We start from the raw sequence: 25,000 nt of genomic DNA, 5'->3' as shown, positions 1-25,000 counted from the left end.
TGCATCGGTACACACGTGCTTCTCTGTTACAGCTGACACTAAACTTTGCCTCATCAGCCCACAACACTGACAACCATTGCTCCTCACCCCAGTTGAGATATTTATTAGCAAAGGCAAGCCTACGAAGTCGCTGGTTTCTTGTGAGAAGAGGCTTCTTCACAGGCCTGTGACTTGTGTAACCAAGTTCATGGACCCTACGAGACACAGTTCTCACAGACTCCTCACCAAACACTTCCGGGTTGCTCTCCTTTATTTTCCTTGCACACACACGAGGATTAAAATCCACTGCACATTTTAAAACATTAACAGACCTTGGGGAAGTTTTCCTAGGCCTACCAGACCGCGGTTTCTTTGTGGGAACTTCACCACTGTTTTCCACTTGAAACCGCGCGCACCAATGACGCACTGTCGATCATGCCACACCAACCAATTCACTAATTTCCTTTGTCTGGTGGCCTGCCTCCTTTAGAGCAATGATCTGGGATATGATTTCACTCGATAGTTCACGGGTAGGTGCCATAAAGTAGTGAAAGCCAAAACACTGCGGGACACTCAGTAAAAAATGGCGCAATTTGAGAGGGTGAAGCAGCGGAGTTCTTCTCTCTCAGGCAGCCCGTGGGCGACTGGGGCGGGAACCAACCAGCGCATCGGAAGGCCTCAGGCTACTGTGATGTCATGCTAGCGCCACAAACTTGTGGCTTCATTTTTACCCCCAGAAATGGGTGATTCTTTTTTGGCCATAAGTATTGTGCGGCCGGCGGTAGGCGCTCGATAATTTTGACGGTTACTGTACTGTAGTTGTTTTTTCTTGTATTAAATGAGGATGTTATTTGTCCCCATTAAGTGATCATGGATAAGTGTTGATTTAAAGAGATTGCTGGGCTGAGTTGGGAGTTAGAGGTATCGTAGGTTGTGAATGGGTTTTTGAGTATAAGGGAACTGTGAGGCATTGGGTCGTCTGCATGTGAGTAAATGGGATTATGGGTGACAGACAAGAGATTATTAGTATGATTAAGGAACAGGGTTGGAGCCAGGACTGATCCTTGGGGCACACTGGCATTAATTGAATAAAAATTGGATTGAACATCATCCACTTTCACTCTTATATTTTTGTTGCTGAGATATGAGGAAATCAGTGGGACAAAAGATGATATGCCTCAGCAAGGGAGTTTGGATTGCAGAGAACAGTGCCACACACTGTCAAAAACTTTAAAAATATCAAGGGCAACTGCATGGGTTTCTCCATGTTGGTCCGTTGGCTGATGGATGATACGAGTAAAGAGATTGAGTATACAGTTATCTCTCCATTGTCTGGTATAATTCAGCCATACCCCTCATCGGATATTGCAGAAATACTGGATATCGTTTCAGCACCCCCAGTCAGCTATTCATTCGGTGTTGAGGTAGATAATATGTCACCACCCTAAGCTCTCTATCTTAACCCTCTATCCTAACTTTCCTACAGTATTACCCATGAGTAAAAGATTAAAACCAAGCATAAAATACAGTACAGTTTTGATACAGTACATATAATACAGTAATACAGTACATAATATGGTCTTAATCATACTCAGTGTTGGCACTGCCACAAAAGCCACAAACTCAGCCATCTGATTCAGCATGCAGAAATAGGGTACAATAGTCAGGGTAGTAAGGCATGGAGCACTGAAGGGCCACAAGGGAAGTCACAGCACTACAGCAACAGGTGGGGCACTGGGGTCCACGGGCTAAATCACAGCATTAGGGGGTAGTCCCCGCATGGTTTACAAATGCACAAATCACAGATACATCTTCACTTTGCGGTGTCCAGTGGAGAGAACGAGAGGGTGACGGTTGGCTTGGCACATTGGGTGGACCACTCCTGCAGTGCATTGCGATTGGCTGACGTGTTGCTGTGTAGCATTAATAGTAGTTGTTCCCCTGGCAGTCTGGCTGAACAGCCCCGAGTCCCTAAGGAAGGCCGCAGCTGAGACCAGGCTTTCCCACATAGGCAATTTCATGCAATGCAGTCTACCATATTGTGCATAATAGCATAGGGTGCTGTGTTGCATCCTGGACAGGCATCAGCGATAGAGGCATCCAGCCTCTTCTGATAACTCAAAAGGTTCTGAATGATGCCCACGTCTCAGCCTGGCCAGGTGGACCCTGTCTTCACGAAGGAGGTAGGATTCAGAAGGATATTAGGAGTCGGTGCATGCAGCTGTGTATTGCTTCTGAGTGACTGAATGGAGCAGCAAGTGATTTGAGCATGGATATGCTTCTGGAAGCTGGTTTGAGGTGGGCGAGGAGGGAGAGATGACAGTATTTGTGTATGATATCATGTGCAGGGTGTTGTTTTGATGTTCCTTGGTGTGTGTGTGGATGTGCTGCCATGTAGTGTAGTGGATGGTGTGGGTTTGTGGAGGGTGTGGCAGGAATTTGTGTGCCTCTCATGTCTAGATGATCCTTGACTTTGAGGACTTTGGTTTCTTTGTGTTGGTGGTCTGAAGGTGGAGTAGCTGTGCAGCCTGTGATTATTGTTAGGGTCTTGTTCTGTATAGTATGTAGAGTGTTGTAGTGTGTTTTATTGAGATTAGAAGCCCAAGCGTGACTTGCATAGTTCATCACTGAATGTATATATTGTTTGTATACTGTGGTGGTGGTTTCTTTGTTATGTCTGAATGTTATATGGGCAAGTGACCTGAGGGCATTGAGTCTTGATGTTAATTTATTTTTAATGTTTGTGGTGTGTTGCTTAAATGACACTGATGTATTGTATGTTACGCCAAGGATTTTGTGTGTGTGTGTGTGTGTGTGTGTGTGTGTATTTACCTATTTGTATTTACCTATTTGTAGTATACAGGAATTGAGCAATGCTCGTGTTGTCTTGTCTCCATATCCACATTTATCAAGTCTACCTTTACACACATGAATGTTTTTCTCATGCACCACCTCTTTGTCTAAGTCGTTCCAAATATTTAAGAATATACCTAATTGTGATATACACGGAATGTACTATGCTCGTGGGTTTCCGTCGCTGTGTGTGTGTGTGTGTGTGTGTGTGTGTGTGTGGGGTTGGAGGGTGTTGTTTAATGGTGAGGTGTGGAATGTGACTATTCTTTGCTTTCCAGTTTGTGAGAAGGGTCACTGTAGATTTGGCTGGGGCTATTTTGAGTCTGTGATGAACCATTCCTGTAATGTGTTGAGCTAAGATTGGAGGATGTGTGCAGCTGGGTTTGCATTTTGGTGTGTACATATTAGTATTGTCATCTGAATAGGAAGCAATGTATATTTGTGGTGTGTGGGGTGTGGGTATGTATGTGTAGGTTAAAGAGTGTAGGGGACAAAACTGATCCTTATGGGATGCCGTTTGTGTCACTGTGTTGCGGGGTCTGTCCTTGTGCTAACTGAGTCCCATGTCTGAGCCGGATGATACACATTACTACCAAAAAAATGCATAGAGCTGCTGATTGCTTCCCGTTTCTGAGACGGATATTGCCTGATTTCACCGGATATTGTTGTAACAGAGCCGAGCAAAAAGAGCTGGATATTGTGAAGACGAATAATTTACAGTTTACTGTATCAACATTGGATCTTTTCATGGTGAAAACCAGGCTTGGGGGTAGGGGGGTTTTCAAGAATACACCCCCAGTATCCCTGCTTGTCATAAAAGGCGACTAAAAGGGTTGGCGGAGGGTTAGTGCCCCTCCCCGGAAAACAACTAACTAAAAAAACAAACAAGAAGCCTCGGACAAGGACTGACCAAACGTTGACGACCCAGGACCGGACAAAGGACTTGGTAATGTGTACATGGAATGTAAGAGGAGCGAATGATGAGGTGAAAGAGAGAGAGATTGTCCAGGTGCTTGAGGATGCGAAAGTGGATGTATGTGGAATAACTGAAACAAAATGGAGAGGAGAAAGAGTGAGAGAATGGGAGTATGGATGGGGTATATGTGCAGGAGTAGATGAGAATGAGAGGGCAAAGGAAGGAGTGTGTATAGTTGTGAGTAAAAGATGGAAGAAGAGCATAAGACAGTATGGATCAGTTGGGTCAAGGATTGTGTGGGTAAAGTTGAAAGTTGGAATACAAATGTGGGCGATTGTGTGTGTGTATGCGCCAACGCAAGATTGTGCTAGAAGAGTGAGAGAAGAGTTCTGGGCAAATGTGGAAGTGTGCATGGAAAAGTTTGGAAGGAATGAGAGAGTGTTTTTGATCGGTGATATGAATGGTAAAGTTGGTAATGTGAAGGTGGATGGAATAGTTGGTGAGTGGGGTGTGCCTGCTGAGATAGATGAGAATGGGAGTGCGTTAGTGGACATTTGTGCTGGGAGGGGGTTGGTAATAGCCAATACCCTCTTCAGGCATAAAATGATCCACAGGTATACATGGCGAGTGATGAGAAGGCTGGGTGGTGAACTGAATGAAAGGAAGGCAATGATTGATTATGTGTGTGTGGATGAAAGGATGTGAAGATGTGTAAAGGATGCAAGAGTGTATAGAGGTTGGGGGAGTGGACTTTCTGACCACTACTTGGTGGTGGCCAGAATTAGGATGCAAGTAAGATGGAGGAATAGAAGAAGGGAAAGACGAGAGGAAGGAGTAGTTGTAAGGAGAGTGGAAAGGTTACAAGAGGATGAGAAAAAGGCAGAGTATAAGAGAGAAGTGGAGGAACGATTGGGCAAATATGAATTGGAGCAGATGGGAGACGTGGAAGGTGTGTGTAAGATATTTACAGAAGAAATATGTGCAGCATGTGATGTGGTGTGTGGAAGGAAGAGAAGACGGAGGGGGGTGCAAGGAACAGCGTGGTGGACTGAAGAGGTGAAACAGGCTGTGGCACAAAAGAAGAAAGCATACAATGAATGGATGAGAAATAGGGGCGTGGAAGAAGTTGAGAGGCGGAAGAGAGAGTTATATGTGGAAAGGAAGAGAGAGGTGAAAAGATTAGTAAGAGAGAGTAAGAAGAGAGTGGATGAGGAATTTGGAAGGAATTTGAGTGTAAAGTGGAGGGACTGTAAGAAAATGTTCTGGAGAGAAGTGAAAAGAGTAAGACAGGGTGGAAGTGAAGTTAGCAGGGGAGTGAAAGATAAACATGGTAGATTACTAGTGGAGAAGGGAGAAAAAGTGAGCAGATGGAGAGAACACTTTAAGGAATTGTTGAACGTAGAGAGGATGGAAGTAATGCGAGTATAAGTGGCTGGGGAATGGCTGGGAGAAGGAGGGAGGTGAGAAGACAGGAAGAAATCAGTAGGATAGAGGTTGTGGAAGCAATGAAGAAAGTTAAATCGGGAAAGCCCCAGGAATTGATGGAGTGTGTGGTGAGATGCTGAAGCATGGGGAGAGATAGTAGTAGAATGGATGTGGAAGATGTGCAGATTGGCCTGGGAGGAAGGTAGAGTCCCGGAGGATTGGAAGTCAGGTATAATTATTCCCTTGTACAAAGGAAAAGGGGAAAAAGAAGTGTGTGGTAATCATAGGGGAATTTGTCTTCTTAGTATAATAGGAAAAGTGTATGGTAGGATACTTATAGACAGAGTTAGAGAAAGAACAGAGAAATTAGTTGGAGAAGAACAGGGAGGCTTTAGGAAGGGAAGAGGTTGTGTAGATCAGATATTCATTCTTAGATCTTTAGTGGAAAAGTTTCTAGAGAAGGGAAAGAAGTTGTATGCGGCTTTCATGGATTTGGAGAAAGCATATGATAGGGTGGATAGACAAGGATTGTGGAAAGTGTTAAGAATATATGGAGTAGATGGGAAGTTGTTGAATGCTGTGAAGAGTATGTACGATGGTGCGAAGGCTGCAGTGCGTGTGGATGGTGAACTAAGTGAATTTTTCTCTTTGAAAGTTGGTTTGAAACAGGGATGTGTCATGTCTCCATGGTTGTTCAATCTGTACATGGATGGGGTAATAAAAGAGGTACAAGGTAGGGTAGTGGATGTTGGAGTGGCCCTGGTGAGAGAGGATAGTGTTTGGAAACTCCCTGTACTGTTGTTTGCAGATGATACTGTGTTGTTGAGTGAAGATGAAGGGGAGCTGCAAGGCTTGGTGGATGAGTTTGAGAGAGTGTGTAAGAAACGGAACCTAAAGGTGAATGTAGGGAAGAGTAAAGTGATGGTCTTTGAGAGAGGTGAAGTCAGTGAATGTATAGCGAGGTTGGATGGTGAGGAATTGGAAAATGTGAGTACGTTTAAGTATTTGGGTAGTGTGATGAGTAAGGATGGAGGTTTGGAGGGTGAAGTGCTTGAAAGGGTACAGCAGGGAAGAAAGGTTGCTGGTTCCTTGAAAGCAGTGATAAGAAACAGGGAAGTGAGCATGGAAGTAAAAAAGTTACTACATGACAGTATTGTGATACCAACTCTAACGTATGGAAGTGAAGCTTGGACGTTGTTGGAAGGACACAAGTCAAGAGTGAGAGCAGTGGAAATGAGTTATTTAAGAGGAGCCTGTGGAGTCACGTGGAGAGACAGGCTGACGAATGAGGATATAAAGGAGCGTTGTGGTGTTGATGTGGATGTTATAGGAAGCGTTGTGAGGAACACACTGAGGTGGTTTGGCCATGTGGAGAGGATGGAGGGTGAAAGACTGACGAAGAGAGTGTATGTGAGTGAGGTGGAGGGTGGAAGAGGGAGGGGGAGACCGAGGATGAGATGGAGGGATGGGGTGGAGAGGTATATGAGAGAGGGGGGTTTGAGTTGGGAGCAGGGCAGTGAAATGGCGGGGGACAGGGCGACTTGGAGGCGATTTGTTTGTGGCCACCCCAAATGGGATTGAGGCGTCTGGCAATAGATAGATAGATAGATAGAGTCAGTTACAGTTACAACAAGTGCCAGGCACAAGAAACCTCACCCAAAAGCAGTTATTTTATTTTCAAATGTTTTCAAGTTATAGCCCACTGAAAATCTGTGCTCTTGCATTTGACCTTTCAAGGTCACTCAAGGTCAAAGGTCATGGTGCCAAATGAAAGCGTATATGAGACTTCCTAATTGTTGATAATTGTAAAAATATCTCAATCTTCACCCAGTTTTGAGATGTAGCCCCCTGAATAACTGTGACCTTGAGTTTGACCTTTCAGGGTCACAAGGTCAAAGGTCATGGTACCAATTAAAAGCCCATCTGAGACTTCCTATATGTTGATAATAGTATATCTATCTGCAACCAGTTTTGAGTTACAGCCCCCTGAATATCTGTGACCTCGAGTTTGACCTTTCAGGGTCACTCAAGGTCAAAGGTCTTGGTGCCAAATGATATCCCATATGGGAGTTCCTGTGTGTTGATAATGGTAAATATCTGTCTTCAAGTTATAGCCCTATGAAAATCCACGACCTTGATATTGACCTTTCTCGGTCACTCGATTGCCTCCAAAATTCAATCACTTTCTTTTGGGTCCAATGTCCACATATCCTGAAAGTTTCATGTATTTTCATTCTGCCATTTTTCTGTAATGTTGCTAACAAACAAACAAAGAAACTCGACCAAAAACAGTACCTCACTATACCATCCAGGTGAGGTAATTACACTATAATTACTTGCCCTAATACTCATTTACAGTTACAAGGAAGAAAAAAATGCAACTTACAATAACGTTTATGTAAAGCTACAGAATGTGCTGAAAGTTTTTGGCGTATCATATAGAGCCAGGATTCCGGGGACTTAACGATGAGTGAATGGAAGGGTGGCCCATTGAATCAGGCAAACTTGGACTGTGTGGACATTGCTGCTCCTCACCTTGCCCAAGGATGGGAAGGGAGGTCCGGATGATGATGATGATGATGATGATGATGATATATACAGTATATATGGATGGAAAGCTTTCAGTAAACATAGAGACATTATAAAAAGTAGCTTGCCAGTTTGTATGAAACGAAAAGTATATAACGAATGTATAATTCCAGCTATGACATATGGCTGTGAGACTTGGAAACTGACAAAATCGATGGAAAATGAATTAATTCGTTCTCAGAGAGCAATGGAAAGGTCAGTGTTGGAAATATCTTTAAGAGACAGGAAAAGATCAACTTGGGTGAGAGAGCAGACTAAAGTCAAAGATATTATAGAAGTTATAAAAGAACAGAAATGGAGGTGGACAGGCCATGTAGCAAGAACAAGGGATAATCGATGGAGCAAGAGGTTGACTGACTGGACACCAAGAGATGGTAAGCTTAGCAGAAAAAGGCCAGACAGAAGGTGGAGAGATGAGATAGAGAAATTTGCAGGGAAAACGTGGCAAAGATTGGCTCAGCCAAGGAATTCGTGGAGAAGGTTGGGTGAGGCCTTTGTTCAGCAGTGGACTTATAATGGCTGATGATGATATATATATATATATATATATATATATATTTATATTTATATATCTGTATTATACAGCTGTAGAGACATGACACACTCTTCTTTTAGTAAACCAGATCAGAACATATCTAACCAGTTTTAACCCTCTTGACCAGGTGTATGCATGGGGGTCGAACACAATGGGTCAGTGCGGTCAGGGTCACACAGTGTCACCCATCCTACGCCCCAAGCGTGTTGCCGGCTTGGATGTACCAGTTCACCAGATCAGCGCCGGCACAACGCACTCTGTTGCTTGGACTGCCATACCCACTGACAGGCAGGCCAGCACTTACCTCTTTGTATGATAAGGGTGACAGCACTACAAACCTGAGAAAAGTTTGTTCCAGAATCCATTCAGAAGTTACAGCCTCCTTAATCTTGAATACTTTGTGTATCTTATTGTAGCTAGACATCCTAATCCCTTTACTCCGATGATGTGTTTTTGAATTATTCTTTACTACTTTCATATACAATATATACATTTGGCATTTGATAGACTTTTTGAGCTGGAGGAGTTAGTTATAGCCTTCAGTACCCTCTTGGCTATTAGAGCTCAGTCATAATTTGAATAAAATTGCCATGTGATACAAGACTTCGGTAAAAGAATACAACATTGGAGTAAAATGTTATTGGTGGCAGTGCTGCTTTCCTGTGAAAAGTTTATTCCAAAATCCTTTCAGGAGTTACAGCTTCCGTAATCTAAAAAGCATTGCCCTTAAATTTATTTTATTGCTGTAAGCCAGGAAACCATTTACAGTGCTGGGTGGTAACCACATAACCAACCCATACGTGTTCTCAGCGTGTCGGCAAGTGAGTTGGCGGAGGGTTAGTTTCACCCCCTTTAAAACAACAAACTCAAAGGCAAATGGCCACCCCTTTCAAGATTATGGCCTATGGCTATATAGTAATCTCTCAGTTATGCGACATAATTCAGCCAACTCCCCCGTTGAATAATGTGAAACACTGGATATTGCATCGGTATCTGCAGTTGGCTGTCCATCTGGCATTGGGCCGGATAATGTGTCACTGCCTTAAGCTATCTGTCTCAACCCTCTATCCTAAAACTTTCCAACAATATTACCCATGGGTAAAAGATTAAAATCAAGCATAAAATGCAGTACAGTGTTCTATCTATCTATCTATCTATTGCCAGATGCCTCAATCCCGTTTGGGATGGCCACAAACAAATCGCCTCCATGTCGTCCTGTCCCCCGCCATTTCACTGCCCTGATCCCAACTCACACCCCCCTCTCTCATATACCTCTCCACCCCATCCCTCCATCTCATCCTTGGCCTCCCCCTCCCTCTTCCCCCCTCCACCTCATTCACATGCACTCTCTTCGTCAGTCTCTCACCCTCCATCCTCTCCACATGGCCAAACCACCTCAGTGTGTTCCTTATAACTTCCTATCACATCCACATCCACACCACAACGCTCCTTTATATCCTCATTCATCAGCCTGTCTCTCCATGTGACTCCACAGGCTCCTCTTAAATAACTCATTTCCACTGCTGTCACTCTTGATTTGTGTCCCTCCAACAATGTCCACGCTTCACTTCCATACGTTAGAGTTGGTATCACAATACTGTCATGTAGTAACTTTTTCACTTCCATGCTCACTTCCCTGTTTCTTATCACTGCTTTCTAGGAACCAGCAACCTTTCTTCCCTACTACTCCTGGGGGTAGGGGGGTTTTTCAAGAATACTCCCCCAGTATCCCTGCTTGTCGTAAAAGGCGACTAAAAGGGTTGGTGGAGGGTTAGTGCCCCTCCTCGGAAAACAACTAACTAAAAAAACAAACAAGAAGCCTCGGACAAGGACTGACCAAACGTTGACGACCAAGGACCGGACAAAGGACTTTGCAATTGGAACTTGGAATGTAAGGGGAGCAAATGATGAGGTGGAAGAGAGAGAGATTGTCCAGGTGCTTGAGAATGCAAAAGTGGATGTATGTGGAATAACTGAAACAAAATGGAGAGGAGAAAGTGTGAGAGAATGGGAGTATGGATGGGGTATATGTGCAGGAGTAGGTGAGAATGAGAGGGCAAAGGAAGGAGTATGTATAGTTGTGAGTAAAAGATGGAAGAGGAGCATAAGACAGTATGGATCAGTTGGATCAAGGATTGTGTGGGTAAAGTTGAAAGTTGGAATACAAATGTGGGCGATTGTGTGTGTGTATGCACCAACGCAAGATCGTGAGAGAAGAGTTCTGGACAAATGTAGAAGTGTGTATGGAAAAGTTTGGAAGGAATGAGAGAGTGTTTTTGATTGGTGATATGAATGGTAAAGTTGGGAATGTGAAGGTGGATGGAATAGTTGGTGAGTGGGGTGTGCCTGCTGAGGTAGATGAGAATGGGAGTGCGTTAGTGGACATTTGTGCTGGGAGGGGGTTGGTGATAGCCAATACCCTCTTCAGGCATAAAATGATCCACAGGTATACATGGCAAGTGATGAGAAAGGTGGGTGGTGAACTGAGTGAAAGGAAGGCAATGATTGATTATGTGTGTGTGGATGAAAGGATGCGAAGATGTATATTGGATGCAAGAGTTTATAGAGGTTGGGGGAGTGGACTTTCTGACCACTACTTGGTGGTGGCCAGAATTAAAGTTCAAGTAAGATGGAGGAATAGAAGAAGGGAAAGACGAGAGGAAGGAGTAGTTGCAAGGAGAGTGGAAAGGTTACAAGAGGATGAGAAAAAGGCAGAGTATATGAGAGAAGTGGAGGAACGATTGGGCAAATGTGAATTGGAGCAGATGGGGGACGTGGAAGGTGTGTGTAGAATATTTACAGAAGAAATATGTGCAGCATGTGATGTGGTGTGTGGAAGGAAGAGAAGACGGAGGGGGGTGCAAGGAACAGCGTGGTGGACTAAAGAGGTGAAACGGGCTGTGGCACAAAAGAAGAAAGCATACAATGAATGGATGAGAAACAGGGGCGTGGAAGAAGTTGAGAGGCAGAAGAGAGAGTTATATGTAGAAAGAAAGAGAGAGGTGAAAAGATTAGTAAGAGAGTGTAAGAAGAGAGTGGATGAGGAATTTGGAAGGAATTTGAGTGTAAAGTGGAGGGACTGTAAGAAAATGTTCTGGAAAGAGGTGAAAAGAGTAAGACAGGGTGGAAGTGAAGTTAGCAGGGGAGTGAAAGATAAAAATGGTAGATTACTAGTGGAGAAGGGAGAAAAAGTGAGCAGATGGAGAGAACACTTTAAGGAATTGTTGAATGTGGAGGATGGAAGTAATGCGAGAATAAGTGGCTGGGGAATGGCTGAGAGAAGGAGGGAGGTGAGAAGAGAGGAAGAAATCAGTAGGATAGAAGTTGTGGAAGCAATGAAGAAAGTTAAATCAGGGAAAGCCCCAGGAATTGATGGAGTGTGTGGTGAAATGCTGAAGCATGGGGGAGAGATAGTAGTAGAATGGATGTGGAAGATGTGCAGATTGGCCTGGGAGGAAGGTAGAGTCCCGGAGGATAGGAAGTCAGGTATAATTATTCCCTTGTACAAAGGAAAAGGGGAAAAAGAAGTGTGTGGTAATCATAGGGGCATTTGTCTTCTTAGTATAATAGGAAAAGTGTATGGTAGGATACTTATTGACAGAGTTAGAGAAAGAACAGAGAAATTAGTTGGAGAAGAACAGGGAGGCTTTAGGAAGGGAAGAGGTTGTGTAGATCAGATATTCATTCTCAGATCTTTAGTGGAAAAGTTTCTAGAGAAGGGAAAGAAGTTGTATGCGGCTTTCATGGATTTGGAGAAAGCATATGACAGGGTGGATAGACTAGGATTGTGGAAAGTGTTAAGAATATATGGAGTAGATGGGAAGTTGTTGAATGCTGTGAAGAGTATGTACAATGGTGAGAAGGCTGCAGTGCGTGTGGATGGTGAACTTAGTGAATTTTTCTCTTTGAAAGTTGGGATGAAACAGGGATGTGTCATGTCTCCATGGTTGTTCAATCTGTACATGGATGGGGTAATAAAAGAGGTACAAGGTAGGGTAGTGGATGTTGGAGTGGCCCTGGTGAGAGAGGATAGTGTTTGGAAACTCCCTGTACTGTTGTTTGCAGATGATACTGTGTTGTTGAGTGAGGACGAAGGGGAGCTGCAAGGCTTGGTGGATGAGTTTGAGAGAGTGTGTAAGAAACGGAATCTAAAGGTGAATGTAGGGAAGAGTAAAGTGATGGTCTTTGAGAGAGGTGAAGTCAGTGAATGTACAGCGAGGTTGGATGGTGAGGAATTGGAAAATGTGAGTACGTTTCAGTACTTGGGTAGTGTGATGAGTAAGGATGGAGGTTTGGAGGGTGAAGTGCTTGAAAGAGTACAGCAGGGAAGAAAGGTTGCTGGTTCTTTGAAAGCAGTGATAAGAAACAGGGAAGTGAGCATGGAAGTGAAAAAGTTACTACATGACAGTATTGTGATACCAACTCTAACGTACGGAAGTGAAGCTTGGACGTTGTTGGAAGGACACAAGTCAAGAGTGAGAGCAGTGGAAATGAGTTATTTAAGAGGAGCCTGTGGAGTTACATGGAGAAACAGGCTGACAAATGAGGATATAAAGGAGCGTTGTGGTGTTGATGTGGATGTGATAGGAAGCGTTATGAGGAACACACTGAGGTGGTTTGGCCATGTGGAGAGGATGGAGGGTGAAAGACTGACGAAGTGAGTGTATGTGAGTGAGGTGGAGGGGGAAAACGGTAGGGGGAGGCCGAGGATGAGATGGAGAGATGGGGTGGAGAGGTATATGAGAGAGGGGGGTGTGAGTTGGGAGCAGGGGAGTGAAATGGCGGGGGACAGGGTGACTTGGAGGCGATTTGTTTGTGGCCACCCCAAACGGGATTGAGGCGTCTGGCAATAGATAGATAGATAGATAGATAGACTACCCATGTACTTAAACATACTCACATTTTCCAATTCCTCACCATCCAACCTCGCTGTACATTCACTGACTTCACCTCTCTCAAAGACCATCACTTTACTCTTCCTTACATTCACCTTTAGATTCCGTTTCTTGCACACTCTCCCAAACTCATCCAGCAAGTCTTGCAGCTCCCCTTCGTCTTCACTCAACAACACAGTATCATCTGCAAACAACAGTACAGGGAGTTTCCAAACACTATCCTCTCTCACCAGGGCCACTCCAACATCCACTTCCCTACCTTGTACCTCTTTTATTATCCCATCCATGAACAGATTGAACAACCATGGAGACATGACACATTCCTGTTTCAACCCAACCTCCAAAGAGAAAAATTCACTTAGTTCACCATCCACCCGCACTGCAGCCTTCGCACCATCGTACATACTCTTCACAGCATTCAGCAACTTTCCATCTACTCCATATATTCTTAATACTTTCCACAATCCTTGTCTATCCACCCTGTCATATGCTTTCTCGAAATCAATGAAAGCCGCATACAACTTTTTTCCCTTCTCTAGAAACTTTTTCACTAAAGATCTAAGAATGAATATCTGATCTACACAACCTCTTCCCTTCCTAAAGCCTCCCTGTTCTTCTCTAACTAATTCCTCTGTTCTTTCTCTAACTCTGTCAATAAGTATCCTACCATACACTTTTCCTATTATACTAAGAAGACAAATGCCCCTATGATTACCACACATTTCTTTTTCCTCTTTTCCTTTGTACAAGGGAATAATTATACCTGACTTCCTATCCTCCGGGACTCTACCTTCCTCCCAGGCCAATCTGCACATTTTCCACATCCATTCTACTACTATCTCTCCCCCATGCTTCAGCATTTCACCACACACTCCATCAATTCCTGGGGCTTTCCCCAGTTTAACTTTCTTCATTGCTTCCACAACTTCTATCCTACTGTTTAACTTTCTTCATTGCTTCCACAACTTCTATCCTACTGATTTCTTCCTGTCTTCTCACCTCCCTCCTTCTCATAGCCATTACCCTGCCACTTATACTCGGATTACTTCCATCCTGTATGTTCAGTGTTGATACAGCTTATATAGTGCAGTAATACAGTACACAATTTAATCATAATCATTCCTCTTCCTTCTGCCAATGGGTGACTCTACACAGACTGACAAGCCAAATGGTTTCCTGTACACCAGGAAACCATTTACAACGCTGGGTGGTAACCATATAATCAAATTTTGACACATTTGGGTTTAGTGGGCAATTAAAGTGCTCCAGTTGGATTGGGCCTGTGCAAGTTTCTATCCAAGGAGTAGTTGGTGTTTATTGCTTACGTAATGCCACTGAGGGATGAGCGAGGCTGGTCACTCTCATCTTAACTATCAGAACCAACTTGCCTAGCCCCAGGCTCGTACGCTCCTCATGGGGCAACACAGGATTAGATAATGGATGGATGGATACTGTACTCACCTAGTGTTGACATTGGTGGAGGGTGGAGTAATACACTATGCAGTAGAGTGCAGCTAATCCCATGTGCTTTAATGGCAAATGGCTCCCACAAAGAATACTCCAGCAGAGGGGGTCACAGTCTAAGTCACAGCACTGTGGGGTAGCCACTGCAAGGGTCTCATATGTGCAACACACAGATACGTCCACACTATATGCCATCCACAGGAGAGACTGAGAGAGCGATGGGAGACTTGGCACGTTGAGTAGGCCACTCCCGCAACGCATTGTGATTGGCTGGCATGGTGCGGGATCTGCCCACATGCTGATTGGGTCCCATGTGCCAGATAATACACATCACTGGTGAAAAATGCATAATACCGCTGATTGCATCCGGTTTCTGAGCCAGATACTGCCTAATTTCACCAGATATTGTTTTAATAGAGCCAAGTAAAAAGCACCAGATATTGCGATGAGGGATAATTGAGAGATTACTGTAGATAGATAGATAAATAGAGAGATTTTTATTTTTTTCTTGATCATACCTCACCCCATTCTTATGTGGGAACAAAGGTTTGGATAATGATGATCTAAAACCCATTTATTTTCAGGCGTGTGGTATCCTGGCACCGTCCCTTTTGTGTGGACCTGCAGGAAGGAACATTTGCACTCCTGCGCACCTTCATTGAAAAATACTGCTGCTTTGACCATCCTACTCAACCCATCAAACCATTTGCATCCCTCAGGTATTTTATTGTTTTCTTCTTTCTTACGGCTGACAGTGATGCATTTGGAAACTCACTCAGCCCACAGCTGAGAAATGATGGTGTAATTCCTGAGCCAACCATGAGATTTTGGGGCAGGGTCTCTCTAGCTCTGTCAGCATATGGAACTGAAACAGGGAAGTCGATTTGTAAAGCAGTGGTTGTGTGTAGTAGTTTTTGCGATTTCTTCTTGAATTCTCCCCTTGTCAGTCACACTGCTGCTTCCTCCTCCCTGCACTTTGTGTTCTTTTTGAGCCATTTTTCTTCCCGCATGAGTTCATGACCACATTCACCCATACCACTGACCTTTCATAACACTGAATTCCCATATCTTCCCTTCTTGGCTTCCCCCCCTCCCCCTCTCCACCTAAGTCACATACACCCTCCTCATCAGTCTCTCACTCTCCATCCTCTCCATATGGCCAAACCACGTCAGTGTATTTCTCCTAACCTTTTCTGTTACATCCACATCCACACCACAACTCTCCTTCACATCCTCATTTGTGTCTGTCTTTCCATGTGACTCCACATGCTCCTCTCAAATAACTCATTTCCACTGCTCTCACTCATGACATGGGTCCCTCCAACAAGGTCCAAGCTTCACTTCTGTACATTGGAGTTGGTATCACATTACCGTCATGCAGCGACATTTTTCCTTCCATGCTCACTTCCCTGTTTCTTATCACTGCTTTCAAAGAGCCAGCAACCTTTCTTCCTTCTTGTACCCTGTCAAGCATTTCAACCTCTAAACTTCCATCCTTACTCATCACACTACCCAAGTACTTAAATGCATTCACATTTTCATTTCCATCTCATCCAGAATCACTGTATCGTCAGTGACATCATTTCTCTCAAAGACCATAACTTTACTCTTGCCTACATTCACCTTTAGATTCTGTTTCATACACACTCTCCCAAACTCATTCACCAAACCATGCAGCTCCCCTTCTTCTTCACATAACAACACAGTATCATCTGCAAACAACAGTACTGGGAGTTTCCAAACACTGCCCTCTCTCATCAGGGCCACTCCAACATCCACTGCTCTACCTTGTATCTCTTATGACCCTATCCATATACAGATTTATTTTACTGTTGCTATTTTTGGACAGTTCTGATGAGAATGCCACACTTGCAGGGGTTAATATGGACTGTGTCTTACCCATCAGTTCAAACTGTCTTTCATTAGGTGAAGAGAATTGTTAGGGTTGTCAAAAATAACATGAAAATGAAGTTCTGAAATTGAAGGGGTTAAAATAAAGTAGACCTAATATAATTAGTGTAGATAGCCAGTACTGTTTGTTGATGCATGTATCCCTTGTGTCAGAGAGCATAAGTCTGTGATGGTGTATCTGCTGATTAAAAAGGTATAGAGACTAATGTTATTAGTGTCAGTATTCCATACCATATCTTAATGAGTGTGTGTATTACTTCAGAGACCAGGAGAAGTTTGTGTAGAGACTAATGTTGTTAGTGTAGCTATTCCGTACGATATCTTAATGAGTGTGTTTATTTGAGACCAGGAGAAGTTTGTGTAGAGACTAATGTTATTAGTGTAGGTATTCAGTACCATATCTTAATGAGTGTGTTTATTACCTCAGAGACCAGGAGAAGTTTGTGATTGTGTGCCTGCAGCTGCTCAATACTCACCTGTCCCTGGCCCTGACTGGTGGAATGACTCAGGCTGTGCTGGGTGCTGAGGCTACACTGCTCAGGGAACTCCTATTCAGGTGAGACACAAGCTACAGTAGGACCGGTTTAGGAGGCTTTGTACCTCACGCTTTCTTAGCATTTTATATCAAATATTGCACTTACTATTCTGTTTCTTTTACTAGTTCTGTCTTTTTGATACTGACATTTATTTTTATAAATATCATGCAGCTGAATATATATGTGCCACATGCACAAATATACTGCTGAAGAAGGGGCACAAGGGAGCTTGTTGTTGCATCCCCTGGCTCATCTGGACATGAACTCTGTGGACTGCATGAAACTGGCCTCTTTAACCAATCACTTCCAGAGGTCTTTTGTTGAGGGTATGTTGAAGGCTTGTCTGTGTTGCGATAGTGTGATGCACACCTGGGCAGTCTGCAGCCTAGGTGCACCCTTCATGTGTCTCACTAAACCGTGTGATAATTGCATGAGTTTTTGCTGGCAACTTAGACGAAGTGTTAGCAATGGAATGTTTTTGTTTTTGATATTCCAGATTTGGTTCCTTGAAATATAAGTTCATTTGGTACAACATACACTAAATTTGGCACAGAATCAGTGCTTATATTCTTAAATGTATTGAAAATACTAAAACATTATCAGCACATCTTGACTGTCAGCATATACTGTATAAGTAAACTGTCAATTAATTGTCATTGCAGTATCCGGCCCAACGCAATATCCAGCGCTGCTGGCTTGGCTCTGTTAAAGCAATATCCGGCAAAATTACCGGTAATCAACATCTGTCTTCAAACTGGGATGTAACCGGTGGTTCTATGCAATATCTGGCATTGAGGCATCTCAGTTGGCTCATAAGTGGTAGCCAACTAGTGCCTGGAAAAATCCCGAAACGTACGAGCCATTGAGTACGCCCTCTACGCGCCAGCCAATCAGAAACTGTCACAGGAGCGGCTCGCCCAGCGTGCCAAGAATGTCGTCACACACTCTCATTCTTGTCCGTGGATGTCGTGTAGTACAGATGTGTCTGTGCGCTCTGCTCTTCTGACCATACGGTTGCAAAACCGTAGTGGTGTGTGTGTGTGTGTTTGTATATATATTGTGTATATATATATATCCATCCATCCATCCATCATCCAATCCTACATTGCCCCGCGAGGAGCGTAGGAGTCCAGGGCTAGGCAGTTGGTCTCGACATTTAAGATGAGAGTGACCAGCCTCACTCATCCCTGAGTGGCATTACATGAGCAATCAACCCCAACCACCCCTTGGATATAAACCTTCACTGGCTCAATCCGACTGGAGTGCAGTAATTACTCACTAAACTACCAGGTGCCAAAGTTTGGTTAAATCCGACTGGAGCACAGTAATTACCCACTAAACCACCAGGTGCCAAAATTTGGTTAAATCCGATTGGAGTGCAGTAATTACCCACTAAACCACCAGGTGCCAAAATTTGGTTATATGGTTACCACCCAGCATAGTAAATGGTTTCCTGGTGTACAGGAAACCATTTGGCTTGTCACTGAGTGTAGAGTCACCCACAGGCAGAAAGAAAAGGAAAGAATGAAGGAAAGAAAGACCGAAGAGGGAGTGTAAAGTCACCCATAGGCAGAAGGACAAGGAAAGAATGAAGGAAAGGAAGACAGAAGAGGATGGAAGGAAAGAAGGATGGAAGCGAGGAAAGGGCAGACACCCTAGAGCAGCACTACATCACCGATATATATATATATATATATATACAGTACAGGTATATGTGGAATGTGAGAGGTGTGAATGAAGAGAGCAAGAGGGTGGAAGTGGTGAATGTGTTTAAGAGTGCGAGATATGCCGTGATGGCATTGTGTGAAACGAAGATGAAAGGGTGCAAAGTGGAGGAGAGGGAGGGTGTGAAATGTGTAAGATCGGAAATGAATGGCGAGGAAGATGCGAAAAAGGAGTTGCTTTGTTGATGAATGAGGTGTGGCAGAGTGGAATGAGAGACTACAAATGTGTCAGCTCAAGGTGTATGTATCAAGTTCAAGTTTGAGAAGGTGAAAGTGGCAGTGATTGTAGCGTATGCACTGTGTGAGGATGGGAGTGAGAGAGAGAAAGACAGGTTTTGGAATGAGCTGGGTGAAGTAGTGGGAGAAATGCCCAGGAGCTATAAAGTGATTGTGATGGGGGATATGAACAGAAGAGTAGGCACTGGTCCTGAGGATGACATAATGGGTTGCTATGGAGTACCAGGAGAAAATGATAATGGGAAGAGACTAAAGGATATGTGTCAAGAGAGGAGGTTGTGCATTTGTAACTCGTATTACAAACACAGAGATGCACATAAATATACTTGGTATAGAGGGAACGGGGATCGTGTTGAAAGAAACCTGATTGATTGCTTGCTCATAGAGAGGTCAATGATGGGAATGGTTGCTGATACGAGGGCTGTGAGAGGACGATGTGGAGGTCTGTCAGATCATATGATTGTAGTATACAAGATCAAGCTGAGAGGAGTGAGGTGGATCAGGAGAGAGAGAAGCAGTCAGGGAGAAACTCTGAAAGTTGAGAAGCTGAGGATCAAAGAAATGGCAGATGAATAGAAGACCAAAGTAGAGGATGAGTTAGAATTACTGAATTGGAATGAAATGGCTCTGGACAGCCTGTGGAATGCATACAGGGATTGCTTAGTAATGCTAAAGCGGTGTGTGGTGTGGCAAGAGTAACAGCAAAGAAGAAAGGTACGGCATGGTGGGATGAGGAGATAAAGAGAGTGGTGGAGGAAAAGAGGAAGAAGTGGCTAAAGTGGTTACAGGATAGGGGTGAACTGATTATGTTGAGAGCAAGAAGCACGTAAAGAGACTAGTGAAGAGGAAAAAGGAGGAGGTAAATGAGGATATAGGAAGAAAAATGAATGCGAACCACTCTGAAAATAAAAAGTTTTTCTGGAAAGAGGTGCAGAAATGTAGAAGTGAAAGCAGAAAGAAATGGGATGGTGTGAACGATGCAGGTGGTAGATTATTAACCCATGGAGATGAAGTAAGGACCAGATGGAAAGAATATTTTGAAAGCCTGATGAATGGGGATAGAGAGAGCAGAGCAGCTGTAAACATGATTGGTTTGGGGGGGGGGGATACAGTGCCAGGAGACGTGACACTCACACAGGTGAAGAGTGCTGTTAAGCGGCTGAAAAATGGGAAATCAGCTAGGGTTGATGAGGTGTATGCAGAGATGCTTAAATGTAGTGGAGAGAATGGAATGAAGTGCTTGTTGGAGATATGTAAGAAGGCATGGATGAGTGAAACCGTACCTGCAGAGTGGAAAAAGGCTGTGATTGTACCCCTGTACAAAAATAAAGGTGAACGAAGTGAATGCAAGAATTATCATGGCATAAGCTTACTGAGTGTGGTAGGGAAGGTATATGGAAAAATTATTATAGAGAAAGTAAGAGAGATATCAGAAGTCCTAGTGAGTGATGAACAGGGTGGCTTTAGGAGTAGCAGAGGATGTGTGGACCAAATATTTGCTGTGAGACAGATAGTAGAGAAGGCTTGTGAGAAGGACCATTAGGTGTTTATGGCATTCATGGATCTGGAAAAAGCATATGACAAAGTGGACAGAGAAGGATTGTGGAAAGTTTTGCTCATGTACGGTGTAGAGGGTAAGCTGCTAGGTGCCGTCAAGATTTTTATGATGGTAGTGAAGCATGTGTCAGGGTTAATGGGCATCTAAGTGAATGGTTCACGATCAGTTTGGGCGTGCGACAAGGTTGTGTGTTGTCCCCATGGTTGTTCAATGTATATATGGATGGGGTGATGAGAGAAGTGAAAACACGAGTAATGGAGAGAGGGATGGCAGTGGTAATGAATGGTGATGGATGGAATATCTCAAATTTGTTGTATGCTGATGGTGCAGTACTGCTTGCAAATACCAGACAAGAATTTGGTAGGCTAGTGCAGAGTTTTGCTGATGTCTGCAAGCATTGTTCCTTGAGAGTAAATGTAGAAAAGAGTAAAGTGATGGTTATTGAGAGAGAAGGTGACTCCCAGTGCAATGTAACAGTGAATGGAGAGAGACTGGAGTTGGTGAGAGAGTTCAAATACCTGTGTACAGTGATAGAAAAGAGAGGAAAATGTGCAAAAGAAGTTGAAAGTAGAGTGACACAATGAAGAAAAGTAGCTGGTGCAATGAAGGCCTTGATAAGAAACAGAGGCTTGAGTGTTGCAACTGCATGAGGCTTACATGAAGGAGTGTTAGTGCCAACTTTTAACACATGGATGTGAGACTATGGTGTGGCATGAAAATGAGAAGTCAAGAGTAAGAGCAGTGGAGATGAGACTGCTGAGGAATGTATGTGGAGTACAGAGGGTGGATAGGATACGAAATAATGTGATTCGTGAAAGATGCAGAATGAGGAAGTCGGTGGACACAAGAATTGAAGAGAATGTACTGAGATGGTATGGTCATTTGGAGAGAATGGATAACAGGAGAGTGGTGAAGAAGGTATATCTGAACGAATTCGAAGGAGAGAGGAGGCGAGGTAGGCCAAGGAGAATGTGGAGAGATATGGTGGATGAATGTGTGAGGAAGAGAGGTTTGGAAGTCGGTGAGGCTAGGGAACTGACAGGAGTTCGAGCTGGCTGGATGAATTTTGTGAGGAGATATACATGATCAGGGATTTTTGGCACCCCTTTTTAACGTGGCAGCGTCTGGATTAACTCTGTCGGATACGATTATGTGAAGCTGCTGAACACAATGAATGTTTTTGGCTTATCGATAGAGCCAGGATTCTGGGGGTTTCAATGATGAGTGGATGGAAGCGTGGCCCATTGGATTGGGCAATTTTGGGCTGTCTGGACATTGCTACTCCTCATTCTGCCCTTGGGTGGGAAAGGAGGTCCGGATGATATATATATATATATATATATATATATATATATATATATATATATATATATATATATATATATATATATATATATACACACACACATATATATATATATATATATATATATATATATATATATATATATATATATTGCCAGACGCCTCAATCCCGTTTGGAGTGGCCACAAACAAATCGCCTCCAAGTCGCCCTGTCCCCCGCCATTTCACTGCCCTGCTCCCAACTCTCACCCTCCTCTCTCATATACCTCTCCACCCCATCCTTCCAGCTCATCCTCGGCCTCCCCCTCCACCTCACTCACATACACTCTCTTCGTCAGTCATTCACCCTCTATTCTCTCCACATGGCCAAACCACCTCAGTGTGTTCCTCATAACTCTTCCTATCACATCCACACCCACACCGCAACGCTCCTTTATATCCTCATTTGTCAGCCTGTCTCTCCATGTGACTCCACAGGCTCCTCTTAAATAACTCATTTCCACTGCTCTCACTCTTGACTTGTGCCCTTCCAACAATGTCCAAGCTTCACTTCCATACATTAGAGTTGGTATCACAATACTGTCATGTAGTAACTTTTTCACTTCCATGCTCACTTCCCTGTTTCTTATTACTGCTTTCAAAGAACCAGCAACCTTTCTTCCCTGCTGTACCCTTTCAAGCACTTCACCTTCTAAACCTCCATCATTACTCATCACATTACCCAAGTACTTAAACGTACTCACATTTTCCAATTCCTCACCATCCAACCTCGCTGTACATTCACTGACTTCACCTCTCTCAAAGACCATCACTTTACTCTTCCCTACATTCACCTTTAGATTCCGTTTCTTACACACTCTCCCAAACTCATCCACCAAGCCTTGCAGCTCCCCTTCGTCTTTACTCAACAACACTGTATCATCTGCAAGCAACAGTACAGGGAGTTTCCAAACACTATCTTCTCTCACCAGGGCCACTCCAACATCCACTACCCTACCTTGTACCTCTTTTATTACCCCATCCATGTACAGATTAAACAACCATGGAGACATGACACATCCCTGTTTCAAACCAACTTTCAAAGAGAAAAATTCACTTAGTTCACCATCCACCCGCACTGCAGCCTTCGCACCATCGTACATACTCTCCACAGCATTCAACAACTTCCCGTCTACACCATATATTGTTAACACTTTCCACAATCCTTGTCTATCCCCCCTGTCATATGCTTTCTCCAAATCAATGAAAGCCGCACACAACTTCTTTCCCTTCTCTAGAAACTTTTCCACTAAAGAACTAAGAATGAATATCTGATCTACACAACCTTCCTAAAGCCTCCCTGTTCTTCTCCAACTAATTCCTCTGATCTTTCTCTAACTCTGTCAATAAGTATCCTACCATACACTTTTCCTATTATACTAAGAAGACAAATGCCCGTATGATTACCACACACTTCTTTTTCCCCTTTTCCTTTGTACAAGGGAATAATTATACCTGACTTCCAATCCTCCGGGACTCTACCTTCCTCCCAGGCCAATCTGCACATTTTCCACATCCATTCTATTACTATCTCTCCCCCATGCTTCAGCATTTCACCACACACTCCATCAATTCCTGGGGCTTTCCCTGATTTAACTTTCTTCATTGCTTCCACAACTTTTATCCTACTGATTTCTTCCAGTCTTCTCACCTCCCTCCTTCTTCCAGCCATTCCCCAGCCACTTATACTCGCCTTACTTCCATCCTCTATGTTCAACAATTCCTTAAAGTGTTCTCTACATCTGCTCACTTTTTCTCCCTTCTCCACTAGTAATCTACCATTTTTATCTTTCACTCCCCTGCTAGCTTCACTTCCACCCTGTCTTACTCTTTTCATCTCTTTCCAGAACATTTTCTTACAGTCCCTCCACTTTACACTCAAATTCCTTCCAAATTCCTCATCCACTCTCTTCTTACTCTCTCTTACTAATCTTTTCACCTCTCTCTTTCTTTCTACATATAACTCTCTCTTCCGCCTCTCAACTTCTTCCACGCCCCTATTTCTCATCCATTCATTGTATGCTTTCTTCTTTTGTGCCACAGCCTGTCTCACCTCTTCAGTCCACCACGCTGTTCCTTGCACCCCCCTCCATCTTCTCTTCCTTCCACACACCACATCACATGCTGCACATATTTCTTCTGTAAATATCTTACACACACTTTCCACGTCTCCCATCTGCTCCAATTCATGTTTGCCCAATCGTTCCTCCACTTCTCTCTTATACTCTGCCTTTTTCTCATCCTCTTGTAACCTTTCCACTCTCCTTGCAACTACTTCTTCCTCTCGTCTTTCCCTTCTTCTATTCCTCCATCTTACTTGAATCCTAATTCTGGCCACCACCAAGTAGTGGTCAGAAAGTCCACTCCCCCAACCTCTATAAGCTCTTGCATCCATTACACATCTTCGCATCCTTTCATCCACACACACATAATCAATCATTACCTTCCTTTCATTCAGTTCACCACCCACCCTTCTCCTCACTCGCCATGTATACCTGTTGATCATTTTTTGCCTGAAGAGGGTATTGGCTATCACCAACCCCCTCCCAGCACAAATGTCCACTAACACACTCCCATTCTCATCTATCTCAGCAGGCACACTCCACTCACCAACTATTCCATCCACCTTCACATCCCCAACTTTACCATTCATATCACCGATCAAAAACACTCTCTCATTCCTTCCAAACTTTTCCATGCACACTTCTACATTTGTCCAGAACTCTTCCCTCACTCTTCTTGCACGATCTTGCATTGGCGCATACACACACAATCGCCCACATTTGTATTCCAACTTTCAACTTTACCCACACAATCCTTAACCCAACTGATCCATACTGTCTCATGCTCTTCTTCCATCTTTTACTTACAATTATACATACTCCTTGCTTTGCCCTCTCATTCTCACCTACTCCTGCACATATACCCCATCCATACTCCCATTCTCTCACACTTTCTCCTCTCCATTTTGTTTCAGTTATTCCACATACATCCACTTTTGCACCCTCAAGCACCTGGACAATCTCTCTCTCTT

The 25,000-nt window shown here is 43.7% G+C and overlaps 1 protein-coding gene across 1 annotated transcript in view; it reads left to right on the top strand.

The window, feature by feature from the left end:
- Positions 1–25,000, top strand: part of LOC145403091 (putative E3 ubiquitin-protein ligase HERC1) — a 597,230-nt gene that overhangs the window by 133,616 nt on the left and 438,614 nt on the right. Inside the window, 3 exon segments of the mRNA XM_080274923.1 lie at positions 8,425–8,585; positions 15,241–15,375; positions 16,995–17,123. Coding sequence (XP_080131049.1) covers positions 8,425–8,585; positions 15,241–15,375; positions 16,995–17,123 — 425 coding nt within the window.

Source organism: Coenobita brevimanus, chromosome 60, assembly GCF_032717465.1.
Source record: "Coenobita brevimanus isolate Jiangsu-jjx chromosome 60, ASM3271746v2, whole genome shotgun sequence".
Lineage (NCBI taxonomy): Eukaryota > Metazoa > Arthropoda > Malacostraca > Decapoda > Coenobitidae > Coenobita > Coenobita brevimanus.
Note: the sequence above shows the minus strand (reverse complement) of the source record. Positions and strands in the feature narration are given on the sequence as shown.